This window comes from Phoenix dactylifera, chromosome 10 (assembly GCF_051530095.1).
Source record: "Phoenix dactylifera cultivar Ajwa chromosome 10, Ajwa_hap1_PhDact_Kaust_v1.1, whole genome shotgun sequence".
In the NCBI taxonomy this organism is placed as follows: domain Eukaryota; kingdom Viridiplantae; phylum Streptophyta; class Magnoliopsida; order Arecales; family Arecaceae; genus Phoenix; species Phoenix dactylifera.
The window spans coordinates 21,028,653-21,043,191 of NC_143199.1; the positions used below are offsets into that span (position 1 = coordinate 21,028,653).

General features: G+C 37.1%; 1 protein-coding gene across 3 annotated transcripts; it reads right to left on the reverse strand.

Annotated features, from left to right (window-relative positions):
* Positions 1-8,516: 8,516 nt before the first annotated feature.
* Positions 8,517-13,140, reverse strand: LOC103698167 (uncharacterized). Of its 3 annotated transcripts, none has more exons than XM_088705494.2 (5): positions 12,648-13,093; positions 11,894-12,006; positions 10,241-10,406; positions 9,871-10,152; positions 8,517-9,473 (listed from the first exon to the last, which is right to left on the reverse strand). In XM_088705494.2, exons 2-5 carry the CDS (start codon positions 11,911-11,913, stop codon positions 8,835-8,837), a joined length of 1,107 nt encoding a protein of 368 aa, XP_088561620.2. In that variant the 5' UTR covers positions 11,914-12,006; positions 12,648-13,093; the 3' UTR covers positions 8,517-8,834. The 3 variants fall into 3 exon arrangements, with proteins under 3 accessions (XP_088561620.2, XP_088561621.2, XP_088561622.2); XM_088705495.2 differs by having other exon boundaries at positions 11,894-12,062; positions 12,648-12,751; XM_088705496.2 differs by lacking the exon at positions 11,894-12,006 and having other exon boundaries at positions 12,648-13,140.
* Between the last annotated feature and the right edge of the window lie 1,399 nt (positions 13,141-14,539).

Genomic DNA, 14,539 nt, shown 5'->3' on the forward strand with positions numbered 1-14,539 from the left:
AGAAGATTTTGGTTTCTATGCTTTTTGGATGGGGATGTCTCGGTGTTCTGGGTTTGCAAATTCTTATTCTTTTTCTGGTTGATTGTCTTTTTGCAGACTGAAATAATTCAAGCTTCCGACTTGTCTAAATTCAAATCTGAGGTGCAGAGCTCTCAAGTAAGAATAACCTTTGCTTTTTGCTTGTGCTTTCTTCATATAAGCAATATTTTCAGCTTTATATGAACTGAACATGTCCTAAATCATTACCATGTCAATTGAGGAAATTTAGGCTTGCAGAACCCCTTGTACGGCTACTACAAACATGGCACTCTACCAGTTCTCAGAGATATTATGATGTAAATAAAAGAAAAATAGAAACGTTCGATAATTGACAGCTCCGGTTCAAGTCTTCTATTGATGACTGCAAGCAACACTGAACTAGTTTAAAGTTTGTATTGCATGTTTATTGTGGGGATTAATTTAGGCTTTGTTATAGTAAGGTGTGAAGGATAGTAGGTTTTATTTACATGATGGATTTCCATGGGCTGAAAAACATGGAATAAGAAAGGAAATATTGAACCCAAGACTGGAGTTAATATAAATGAATTCCATATTACTACTAACTCTTTTAACAAGATCTGCAACTCAGCAACCTATGTGAAACATAAGGAGAAATACAACATGACACATGATTGACATAAACCATCATTAATTGAGTTCCCTAGGTGCCTTAACTTGCTCAGTCACTCGCCATATCCCAAAAGATAGTATTCAAAGTCTCTCACTCTCCCTCTCTCTATGTTCTACGGAAAGGATGAAGATGACAAACAAATCTTCATGCAAAGTAATAAGGTTTTGATTTTCACATTGATATAACATCATTGCCAAGATATGTTAGAATGCCAAATGATATTGGAAGGCTGAGAGTCCTCAATGAAATTATTCCAATAGTTGAATCAAGCTAACGATGGTGAGGAGGAACCACTAACTTGATCCATCTTTGAGAGCAAGCATCTTCTTCAACCATGGCTTCTTTGTTAACTGTCAGGCTTAGCCAGTTAGCCTCCTTACATTTTTACCTCTAAGTAAGTTCAAAAGGACAAATATTTTCTTTGTATTTCAAACTTTTAAGTTCTACGGTGGCTTAAATAATTACGGAAAAGTTAGAACTTAGGCATGATTTAGAAAGTCTCTTAGTTCATGAGGCACAATTTGGAATTAAATTGTTTCTTCCCCCTCCTTTGCATGGATAGTTTCCATAGCACACATTTAGGGACTACAACTTGGTAGGATGTTTAACAATGTTATGAATAACCTACTTCGCTTCTTTCCTAAACAACTAACATGTTTGAGAACATGCTATAGTGTACAGTCATTACAAGTTTTTTTATTCATTCTAGGGTGAGCATGTATTTAAATCTCACTCTTTGGTGAGAATCTTTGCTCAAAGTATTTAGTAGCCCTTGCCTAACCTTGTCATTTTTCCTTCCTGAATATATGCTTTTCAAGTTTAATCTACAACTAGTAAAGTGAGTCCCCATACCTGTCAACTTGTCAATCTGGGTATCATGGTGGGATCTTATCTTGCTTCAACTTAGTCATGTATGGAGTGTCTACTGTTAGTTGTTTGAGGTGTAAGAGTATAGAGGAAAAGCATTCATATTCTCAAAGATGGCAGAAGACAGGTATCAATTTTAGGTCTTAGCTCTGAAATGAGTTGATCATTTTTTTTTCCAAGTTGAAAACTCTAAAAAGTTTGCCAATACTATGTTTTTGAAGCTTATTAATGATGAAGTGGTCGTTGTAGGAGTCAAAAAAATGGATCTTAAAAAGGCAGATGTTTTGATTGCTTTAGTATGTAACAAAATGACCTAGATTTGGATCTTACAATCTGATGGATCGTACATGTCATGAACCAGATCTTACATTCCAAATTATTCCTAATCCAGGGGTCTAATCCAGATTGGTGAAGACCATTTCAATCTAGATTGCTGAATTGCAGGTTTAATGGTCCTGACACATTGTTCATTTCCGTAATGTAGGTACATCTAAAATTTTGTTTCTACTTATGAAAGAAGAAAACAACCCTTCTTAATAGCAAATAGTAAGTCATCTGCATATTATACATACCAAAATTCCTTCATTTGACTGAAAATATGAAACATAATATGTTTATGTAAAAAGATATTCATAAGAACTGAAGATGAGGGGCTTCCCTGTAACCTGTGCTTTTGAGTAAACTACCCAACTTTCATGGCATGAAAGGCTTAAATTATTACCAAAACCAAAAAATAAGACATCGAAATAGGAAGGTATTATTTTGGAATTTCAAGGAAATCAAAAATCTAATTTGAAATTTTTAGTAACCTAACAAATTAAGGATAATAGGTTTATGTTTTGGCATTTTTATGGCAACATGGTGCTGGTTGGGGTTTTGAGTGCTGATTTTGAATGCTAGGTTGGAATTTGAAAGTATGGGACAACAATGTGCCGTTTTTTCGAAGCAGAGGACGATTTGCATATATTTGAAGCTCTAAAGCAGTAACATGCCATCCTTTGAGAATTCCATGGATGCTAATTATCATTACTTGGGGGACCACCAGTTGGTTTTTTTTTTTTTTTCTCTTTTGTGTTTACACAATGTAAAGATCAAGGTATCATAAGTCATGCTTGTGCTGATCAAAGGCTTACAACTTGGCAAGGCATACCATGGCAGCACTTGGCAATCACCAGCACAGAAAGATTTGTTTGTGTTAAAAGATTCATAACAAGCAAATGAAGATACACTATATTATTGTTTTTAAAGTTCTTTTAACATCAACTAATTTCAACTGCACTTTTTTTACATAGAGACATTCTCCACAAGGTTTTTGAGTTGGCCCATAGAAATATAATATCATTAATCATCCTAATGTTTTCGAATACAGCCACCTGGAATCCGTGTTATTCTTTTTTGCATCATATTTGAGTATGGAGGATGAGATTGTTTTATGAATTAGTGTTGCATGAGTATTAAATTTTGCTAAATTGGTACCCTATCAATCTATTACATCTTATTTCACATGTTAAGTTTCAGTGTCTGGATTTTAACTTTATTTCAGATTTCTTCTTATGTTTCTCTACTGCCTAACATTTTTTAAAACATTTAAGCTTCCTCAGTGTAGGTGCTGATTGATGACTAACGCAATATGATTTCATGTAATTTTGTATGCAAATTGACATTGCACATTTATTTCTACACACTAACAACATACTGTAGATGTTGTATGCATAAGGTCAGTACTAATGAAGTGCAAGTAGGATTATGGGATCCCTTATATGTTATTGAATATCGTGATTTCTAACCTTATGTCCATCTTAGTATGTCAAAAGTTTATGTGCTATGCCTGAAACTGTTGTTTAGTGTTTCATTCCTCAAAAGGAAGGGCCAACTTTAAGAAACAAAGGAAGGAAATTAGACCGTCTTAAATAGAAATTTTACTGCCTAGCATGGTTCATAAGGGTTTAGACTGGGAAAATGGGGATACCAGCTAGTAAGGTTGCTATAGGCTAGCAATGTTGCATTACTATTTCTATAGTGATGCATTGCTTCAGTACACATTAATACAAGCTGGTATATATTGATAAGGGCCAATATAGATGTTAGAAGGATAGCACCCCTACGATGTCAATGAGTTGTTGTCATAGTACATATCGGAAATACTGCACGTGGATGATAATTTCAACTCTTGTAATATTAACTAGCCTGATCAAGGCTAGCTGGTTAGAGATGGACAGAACTCAAATAGCCAAGATGACGCAACTTACACAAGTTGACCTCCCAACCACCAACATGAAAATTATAATTTAAAAAATAAAGGAGACCTTTTGGTGAGATCAAGTTATGCTTGAACCAAAATTATTATATATAGTGTATATTATATGCACGCAGCCTTGGGTGTTAAACTTTCTTCATGGTTATTTTAATCACCATGCATAAATAATTTTCTTTTAATACAATAAGATATAAGCATGAGAGTTCTTTACAATCCGATTCTTTAGTATCAATCCTAACATAGTAGTAGGGCCAAGAACTCTGATCCTTAATGCTCTTTATTCCCCTTTCTTATGATAATCTACGACTGTTTGGTTGTATTTGCTTTGTCCTCTTACCTCCCTTTGAACGCACCAAACTCTCCTTAGTCCACTCAGTGAATCTTCGCAGGATATAGTCTCAAGCATAAAGGACTTAGATGCTATGAGTGTTTTTTTTTCTTTGCTAGAGTGGGCGCATCATACTACAGGAGTATGGATACACCCAATAAAATCTGAATACGAGTATTTCTCTCGAGATGCCATTTTTCATGAGCATCTTCGTTTTCATGCTCTGTATTATCACCCGCTAGACCTTTCTCCACCTTCCATTCCCACCTAGTCTTTCTTGATCCTCCTTCTATAGCTTCTACGCCTACCCCGCCAATCTTGCCTGCTGCTTCTCGATATCTTTTTCCAAAGTTCTCTACTTTTCTTGCTACCATTCATTCTTAGCAAGAGCCCAAGATATTTCAAACGTCTATTGATGCACCTGAGTGGCATGTAGAGTATTTCAGGAGCTTTATTCTCTTGAGGGCATGGGTTCTTAGGATGTTGTTCCTCCTCTCACAAGATTCCTATCATCTGCAGGTGGGTTTACAAGTTCAAGACTCACTTTGATAGCTTAATTTAATGTTATAAAGCTCACCTTGTTGCCCATGGATTTCAGTATGAGCATATTGACTTTGAGGAGACCTTTGCCTAGTGGCTCATATGACTATTGTGCTGAAATTTATAGCTATGGCTGCTATCCATTGGTGGCCTCTTTATCAGCTTGACGTGAAGAATGCTTTTCTTTATAGGGATTCACAAGAAGAACCCTATACGATGTCGCCACCTGAAAATTCTCACCCTACTACATAGGTATCATCTTCGTTGCGCTCTTTATGGTCTTCCATAAGCTCTTTATGCATGCTGTGAGCGATATAGCCATACCATTTTTGTTGTTAGACTCACTCAGAGTGATCAAAATCCTACCATGTTTATTTCTTTTATTTTTTTGTGTCAATGATATAATTATTACCAGTGATGATCAGAGCATATTGCTTTTGTTGAGTACATCTTAATCAATAGTTCTCCATGATTGATCTTAGTTTTTTAGATATTTCTTGGACTTTGAGGTTGCCTACAACTCTAAGGATTATATGTTATCTTGCAAGAAATAAACTGCCAACCTTCTCCTTATAGCTAGCATGATTGATTGCTGCATTGCTAATACTATATTGGAGCTTCACCATAATTTAGATCTCGGAGATGGTACGTGCACCTCTTTTTGATCCTACTCCCTATTGACATCTTGCAGGTAGTCTTGTTTATCTCACTATTTCAGGCCAAATATTGCTCACGATATGCATGTTTTGAGTTAGTTTGTCTAGGCTCCCACAACAAGCTTACCATACCCATCTCTTATGGCTATTGCATCATCTTTAAAGTATTGCTTCATGAGTTTTGCTTTTGTCCGGCTCTTCCGATCTTCAACTCTTAAGTTTTCTCTATTACTATTTAGGCAAGTGATTCGGTTGATCGTCATTCTATCGTTGGCTACTGTGTTTTTGTTAGCACTTCCTTTATCTCATGGAAGTCTAGGAGACATTACAATCCCTCAATCATTTCCTGAAGAAGGTCAACTCAGAGTTACAGCTACTACTATTGCTAAGATCATGTGGTTTTATTGGCTTCTTGCGAATATTAGTGTTTTCCATTCTAGGTTGACTCACTCTTATTGTGATCACACTAATGCCATTCACATTGCTACCTTCCCTACTAAGCATGAGCCTATGAAGCATATTGATGTTGATGCCTTCTTTACATGGCATCATGATCTTATAAGGACACTCTTCTCACTTTCTATCCGAGATTTCAGCCTACTGATTTACTTAACCAAGCCTTGGACAAAGGCTCAACATTCTCATATTCTTTCCCCACAGAGTATATGACCTACCATGAGTTTGAGGGAGGATATTAGAGCATTATACATTTTATAGTATATATTATATGCATGTAGCTTTAGGTGGTAAACATACCTCATGGTTATTGCAAGTACTATGTACGTATGTATGTATATGTATATGTATATGTGTGTGTGTGTGTGTGTGTATATATATATATATATGATTCAATTCTCTTGCCTCATTCGTAAAAGGAGTGATAGGATTTGCTTTCTCCAACTAAGTTCTATTCTCGAAATGATGAATTAAAAGCTCATTGTATCTTTTCAGATAAAAAGAATTGTTGTTTGAATTCAGGATTTAATTATTGCTTGTAATCTAAACAGCTAGAAATTGGTAAGGTTGCAGATGGGTCAGGTTGACCTATGACCCAACCCGCTTAGATCTAATCCAATCCGTTTTAAAATACCCGTAGGGCTATGTCGGATTCTAAAAGTGGACCTATTGCATTTTTCGGATCAGGTCTGAGTTTACTGAATTCCAACCCGACCCGACCCGTTGTTCTGTGGATCAATTTTGGATCGTTTACTCTACGACTGAACCCGAACCTAGGTATACCATTGGCACATATTTTTATGAGAAAATTGCACAAAGGGAAAACACACAAAGTAATTGCTAAATAAAGTTGGCAAGAACAGTTCTCCTCTAAATTGATGTCCAATAAGCCCCACTATCGTATGCCAAATAACAAATGCTATTCGCTTACATTCAAGCAAGCATGAATCATACCATAACATAATAACAAGGTGAAGAAATGTTTTTAAAATGCTAGGCAAGGCAGTTAAGGCTAACAGTCCAACAAAGTCAATGGGCTGGATCTTGGCAGTGCATGAGATAGATGTTAAATAGGCCCATACAAGTGAGTCTGCCAAATAACATAGCTCGTGACTCGATGCAAGAAAGATATACCCTTCTACAATCAGTGGTCCACCATACCGCCTTCTCTGCCTACCCCGTCCACACCACCTGCCCTTTCGGCCCCAAAAGCTTTCGTAATATAATATATATTATAATGTTATAAATATAAATAAAATAAATTATACATTATAATATAATATAATATAATATTATAATATATGTTTATTCTATTTTTATTTTTTTGGCAAACTGCCAGATCTTGCATAAAGAGATCTATAAGAGTCGGTGTGCAAAATATTCCAACATTAGGAGAGAGCCTCTCATATCTTCTAATTTCTTTGTATTTTTTATATTTTAGTTAATTAGTTTTTTATTCTATACTTTCTAATTTTATTTAATTTATTGAATTATACTTTTACCTTGTTATTTGTTCCATTTTAATTTTTCTCATATGGTCCATCTATGTCTTTTAGTAAGCTTACTCTCATATATTTTCTCTTGCTTATTTATTTTATATCTTTTTTTTTATGATATATAATCTATTTTAGTTGCTTATTCAACTATCACTTTGTATCTATATATTTATTATCTTTAAAACATGTTTTCCATGTGAACATTTGCTAGTTCTGAAAAAAAAAAAGAAAGAATATTCTGAAAAACATGTCTGATATTAGCATCTTTTGGACAGTAAATATGCAAGTTGCATTTGAAAATGAATTTTCCCATGTTAATGAACGTAAATTGCCGCATATTCATTTTTTGGTCATATAATCAACTAAGTTTTCTTAGACTGCCTAATGACAACTTAATCGCTATCATTCCTTGAGTAAAATTTGCATCAATCAAAAAGAACAAATTGTCTCGAGTCTTTGTAAAAGATTTCACTTCTTACTCAGAGTGATGGATATTCAGACTTCTCAAATTTAAGTCACTACAAAATGTCATGACCAATCAATTTAGATGATCATGAACTTTTTCCCTGTATACATGGGCTTTGGTTTGTTCCAACTTGCTTGACCTAAGCCTCTACCCTAACCTTAGAAGCCAATGTTTGCTCCAAAAGAATATGATATCATAAGGAAAGCTGTTTACAGCAATACTGGTGGTATTTTGCCAAAAAAGAAAAAGACAACCTTATTTATGCCCCTTCTTTTCTTTAGCCTTTTCTTCTTTTTTTTTTTTTTTTTTTTTGCGGGGGGGGGGGGGGGGGGGGGGGGTGGTGCGGGGGATACAAACCTTTTTAGCCATTGATTAGCAGAATTTTATGCACCTTCTTTTCTACCCAAAATTGTCTTGCTCAAACTTTGATTATTAAACATGTTCAGCCTTTGATAAATCATGTTATAAAACCAACCCCAAGTAAATTTCATGGTTTTGTGGCAAAGGTTTTAAATCTTAATCACAACTGGCATCAAAAGATATTCTATAAGCAAAAGGATAATGAACAATCAATATAGTGAGAATATAAATGAAGATTTTTTGGCAAGGGTTTGTTCAACCAAGCTCTCTAGGACTTCCAAACGTTCACATCCTCTCATCAACTTCTTTGACTCCTAGGAGGGCAGTTGGTGTGACTTTATTTATCAAGACTTGGTCCACCATCACAAAATCAAACAGTGAACCGCATCGAGTCATCACACCACCCACCAACTCCGCAAGTGCCAACCAAATCACAACTGTTTTCCTTTATTCCATAATGCAGCCAAAGGCCACAGGATAAGCATCTTTGAATGCATCCTTTCGTACATCACACCACAGCCTGAGATCCAGTAATTTCTATAATATGGTATCACACAATTCTAGTTTACAGCATCAGTTGCAAACAATTCCAACTACTCTTTATTCATCTTCCCACATCATTTTGCACTGCTCTGAGGATGATTTCTCAAATATACTCACGCAAGCATCCATGTAGTCTTTTATAGCATGAATTAAAACAAAGTTTTAATGATCATAAATAAATATTGTTTACCATTATCAGCCGCAAACGCTTGCAGTTGGTGCTGTAGCCGAAGATGAGCCTGAACCTGCCACCTTGAGTGGAATTGGATCCCAGACTCTTCCCTCACCCTCACTGCCGTGCCCACTCTTTTTCAGACTAAAAGCCACCTTACTAGTAGGACTTCCAGGGTCCCCTGTTGCTGCCACTGCCTTCAGCCGGTAACGCTCAGCCCTTGAACCAATGGTCTGACCTAAAATTGAGGCTGCTATAGTGAATGCCATTGCAGTCTTTGGCATCAGCACGGACTTCCTGAGCATTGCAATGAATGGAACAGCAGCATGGACAGCTGCAAACCATTGTGGGGAGAATTTTACAGTGTGCTCTCGCCATACCCCAAGGGGAACATTGGCTGCCATGCCTAGCAAGGCAATCGCTAGCATCTTAGAAGGCAAGGGCTGGGGGCGGAGGTTCTTCACGAGGGCTGTTCGGGCTAGTGCTGCTCGAGCAGCCACAACAGCAGGCGGACACCTTAGTTTCACACCTGGTGGTGGCTGCAGGGCCTTTGCAACAAGAGGTAGGACACGGCTCACTGCTCTGTAGGACTTCGCAATGGGACACTGCCCGGTTTCCAGCCACTCATTGCTGAGTGCTTCATGTGAGGAATTTCCTCCTTTCTGAAACATAAGCAGAATAAGCAGAAGTAAGAAGTTGGGCAAACAAATCGTCTTCCTCACTAAACAGATATTCAGACTGCCTTTTTCAACCTTGCTGGAATAAAAAATGTTACAGTCTTCCATCATAATTATGACTATTCTTATTAAATGCATCTAAGGCTTTAGAGGTCTAAATAAGAGAAAAACCAGGTGTTCAAACCCAAGTAAAGGAAAAGCTCCACCTAACATATCTTTCAGTAATAGGAAGAGGGTGGCATGCTAGTCATTTCAAGCATAGGTTAGCAGTTCATGGTAATAAGTTAATAACTAAGTCCTATCTATTGATAGATACATATCTGAAAATGTATAGCAAGCGAGAGCCTTGACCAGATAAAAGTTCAAGTGACGCAATGCTAACCTGTGAAGGATCATTCTTGGAGGATCTCTTCTTTTGTTTCTTCCACTTGTTTGAGAAGAAATCAAAGCCAAAGGGCCCTCCTAGCCCAAAAGCCGAGAGGCTGATAGTAGCTGCCTTGGCTGCTAATGGGTTAAACTGGGGTGCAGTCTCAGGTTCCACATTTTCATCACGCACATATGATTTTCCTGAAAGTGGGACAACTCCATCACGTCCATGGAAAAGCCTGAATGCCATATCAAAGTTGGGTCCATCTTCAAAGATTGGACCCTTGGCTCCTCTTACCTAAAAGAAGCAGAAAAAACCGGAGTATGGATCCACATCACATGTAAAGATAAACTTGTTTATAATCAAGGATAGAGAAATAAATTACTGGAGCCAGAAAATTGACAGTTGAAGAGAATGAAAACTTCGTCGGTTCATTGATGTTTCTTAAAAATGGGCATCTTTGGATGTCCGGATGGGCAAACAAATTCTCAGATGCTGATGATTCACTGGTAAAACCACTGAAGAAGAGTTCCATTTCGACGATGAGTAGCCTGAAAAATCAAGAAAATGTACTTGCTCATATCTATAACTATCAGATGATCAGAAAAAGGAAAGAAAACATTGGCCCACAAAGAACATATCTATGGAAGGAGTTCGACAATTACTTGCATTGATGAAAAGTTAAAAGAAATTGACTTGATATCTAAATAGCGTTGCCAAAAAAATGAAGCAATGCCTGGACAAGAATAAGGAAATAAATAACCTCTTGCTAATAGGAGGCATGTGCAATTTATTTCCCAGCTTACATCTTAAATAATTTCTATGAACCTTAAGAATGCAAGTGTGCAACTAAAACCAAAAGGAAATTGTGAGCAAAAAGAAAAAAAACTGTGTCCTGAATAGCTAGGTCATAGCATGCACTTCACTAAAATTGAAAAAAGAGAGAGCATATCCACAGGAACATGGATGCAATCATAGGACTGAAAATCTAGTGAAGTTGAATGAAGCATTCCCTTGTCATGCAGTGGCCTATGGAGCTTGTAGTGCTACAACAGTCGAGAGTATATGGAGAAATTATCTGATTGGAGAAGTCATTGGCAAGTATAACATGTATAAATTAGGTGAGGAAATGGAAAAAAGTAAGATAAGGTGAACATGTATAAATTAGGTGAGGAAATTAAAAAAAAAAGTAAGATTAGGTGATCAAAACCCATGTTAATCAAAAGGCGATAAGACTAGCAAACTAGTAATAAACTGACATAATTTATACCACCGAGGCTTCAAAGTACTTATAGAAAAAGAAAATAAACAAACTAGCAAACAAGGAGAATGAAATAGAATGGCGAGTGGTAAGCAGCCACAGGGTCCGGGTCTTTCAAGTCATGTAAAATATAGAAGATTACGATCAAGATTCCCCGTACCGGTACCGGACTCCGTATCGGTGCCACATTAGCATGATGTTGGTACGGTATGGTACGGATTTTTTTTTAGCATACCGAGGGTCGATACGGCGGTACGCACCGGTACCGAACTGGTACGGTATGGTACGTTCAGTACCATCCAATACAGTATAGTACAACATACCATGGTTATAACTAAGGATGACAAAATGCAAGTTAGATTTCCTAGAGCAAGGTTGTTTAATTATGATACACAAATTTCAAAAACAATTATGTTACTAGTAGCCACAATGTCTAATTTATATCATTGTAACATGATAGTCATCAGAAATGAACATTGAAAAAGACTATAAAGTAATATCATTTTCATAATCGTAAACCAAACTTCAATATATTCTAATTGTTGGAAATATCACTGGCATAGGCTAAATTACAACAACTACTGTTTTTTTACCTTTCACTATATAAGCTGACTGTTTCAAATGCCTCCTAGAGACAATAATACATTTAACACAGCATCTGGTGAATAAAAAAATCACATAAAAAAGAACATCATACAGTAACATAATTTACACAGAAAGTCTAAACCATCACAATTTAATCATCAGACTTCTGTTTTCCTTGGGGCATTTATATACCTAATTGGCATTTCTGACATGTAAAAGTTGTCTTTCAGTAGGCACTTGAAAGATGAAATTCAAGTCCAGATCTGGTACCATGTGGCCAAAATTGGCCTCAAATCAGCTCTATACTGCTCCAACAATAAGCAAGAAGAAAAGGAGGTCATACAAGCTATTGAAATTTCAACTGCACAGCACAAAACCAGAGCTTCATCTAAACCTACTACTCGATCATCTATACAGAAGACAAGTAACAACTTAATCAAATATGCAACACAGAAATCCAGAGTCAAAATCACAATAAGGCTAACTGGCCCAACGAAACAGACCGCAGGATCTCAAAAAATTATAGAAGAAAACAGTAAGATCGCGATAACTCGGATTTCCAAAGAAATACTGGTATCCATTCATGACAAACTCGAAAATCTCCCAAAATCGTCGACCAAAACAAGAGAGCACCGTTTCATGTGTCTACTATGAAGGTTTTAATCTCCCAGAAGCCCTCCAATATCCGTGAAGATATTGATCTCTATAAACCCTAAAAATCCCATCTTTCCACCAAATTCTGATCCAAATCATCCATCTAAACTCGAACCACAAACATAGCCCCTGAACTATAAGAAACTACTATAAATTTCAAAAAGAAACAGAGAAAAGGAAGCCACGCATGATCCAACCAAATGGAAACTATCAAGAGGTCACAGATGAGGAAAAAAGTGGAGGATTTGATCGCAATCAAAGCCTGGAAATTTCGGGAAAACCAATAGAATACCTCGAGAGACGAAGCTTTTGAGGAGATTTTGGACGAAAGCTATTTCTCGCTTAAATCCCCTTTTCTCGGACCGGCTGGATCGGAGAGCTCGGAAGAAACGTGTGGAGAGCACAAGAACGCCCGTCGCCCTTTATGCCTCCGCCGCGAAGGTCACCGGTCGGGCCGGTCACCCTTTCGATCATTCACCCGCGATTGCCTGTTGCCCTCCCCTCGCCCTGTCGCTGTCTTTACGGTGAAGCCGTGTGGTCGCCGTCCGTTCGGACGGAGGGAGGGCTTATCGCTGCCGTTGGATCGGAGCCGGCTTAAGAATGGAAAATTAGCTGTCCTAAAATTGATGAAGTGATGATGTTTCTAGAAGCAAGAATTTTCCGAATTAGCCCCAGTTGACTTTCCCTTTTTTTTATCGATCATAGTTTAAAAATAAAGGCTTTCTTGAGAATAGAGCTGAGGTGTAGAACTTTGGAAGGCCACCTATATTTCTTAGTTTCTCCCTTCTTTTTCTCCTCCTCCTCCTCCTCCTTTTTCCTTTTTTTTTTATTTTTTAATTTATTTATTTATTTATTTATTTATTTACATCGGCAACTCATAATGCTCTTGCATAAATATAGCCATCTACATCACTAACAAAAATACTACATAAAGCAAAAGAAGAAGCCTGCTGGCCATATATAGCCAACTGCAAAGAATGAAAGAAATTGTGCCTAGGTGAATGATAAAAAGGAAGAAAAAAATTATTGAGAGGATACACAAATTCTTGAACTAAATATGGAAGAAATCTTTGAGTGCCATACCTTAACATGAGAAAGAGAGCAAATTGATACTATCAAGTGCATGTAGAAAATTCCTTCTACTTATTAATATAGTTTGGGAAAGCTAATATTTATTAAATTTCATGCATTGCGCTAATTCTTACAAATTACACCAATTCTCTTGCGAAGAGAACTTTTCATATATGATTTTGACCTAAACCTCATTTCAGCCCTTGCTAATGACGACCTGGATCATCACCCTTCCACCCCTCTAAATCTTGGCAACAAGGTATCTTTAGAAGAAAACTTGGTACCTCTTTTTGAAGATGCAATTTTTTTTGAATCCTAGAAAGATGCTTCAACTTAGATTGTAGATCTATACTCTCCTGCTTCGGAATTTCTTATTGCTTCTCAGTCAATGCCTAAGTAGTAGCTGATCTCTCAAGGGAGGAGAATTTTAATGCGCAGCAATTCGTAAGGATCTGAGGGGGAGGGGATGGTATTGTAGGTTCTGGCCCCTATCTCCAAGGTATTGGGATCCCTTGATTTAGAAGACCTAGTAATGCCAATAAGGAAGCTGGAGAGGAAGGGGTTGCATCTCTTCCTGTAAGCCTCCCTCTTGAATAACCTTTCTAAACTGAAGTTATTCCCTCAATTAATGAAGAGGCCTTTTCGCTGCTTGGAAGGCCATCTTTTGTAAAAGAAAGGTGGTTGTAGTGAAAAGAACCGGTAGATTATGAGAAAGAGCTATTGTCAGGACCAGGCTCTATTTGGGATTGCCATTGACAGTAGAGCTTTTAGAAGTAGGATTTTTAGAAAGTAAAGTTGATGCCGGACCAATCACGGTAAGGCTGTTGCAGCGGTGTTGACGCGGATCTGAATGGGAATGGCTGCTGTAACATGAAATCAGAGAAATGGGAAAGAAGGGAAAGAGGAAGAAGAGGGAAGAGAGGAAGTAAGACAGAAAGGAAGAAGAGGAGAGGAGGAAGAAAGAGGAGAAGGAAGAGAGAAGAGGGAGACGTGGGAAAAAAAATGCTAATCCTTCATTAACCCTAATCAACATAAAAGTTCCGTATAAATAGGGCCCAAATAAGAACAATTAAAATAAAACCCCTTACAAAAAAATAATTCCCAATAAATCCA

Coding starts and splice junctions, on each gene's coding strand:
- LOC103698167 (XM_088705494.2), bottom strand. CDS start 11,913: ATGTCAGAAATGCCAATTAG. Junction 10,407..11,893: donor ATGTCAGAAATGCCAATTAG/GTATATAAATGC, acceptor TTGATTTTTCAG/GCTACTCATCGTCGAAATGG. Junction 9,474..9,870: donor CCAAGAATGATCCTTCACAG/GTTAGCATTGCG, acceptor CTTATGTTTCAG/AAAGGAGGAAATTCCTCACA.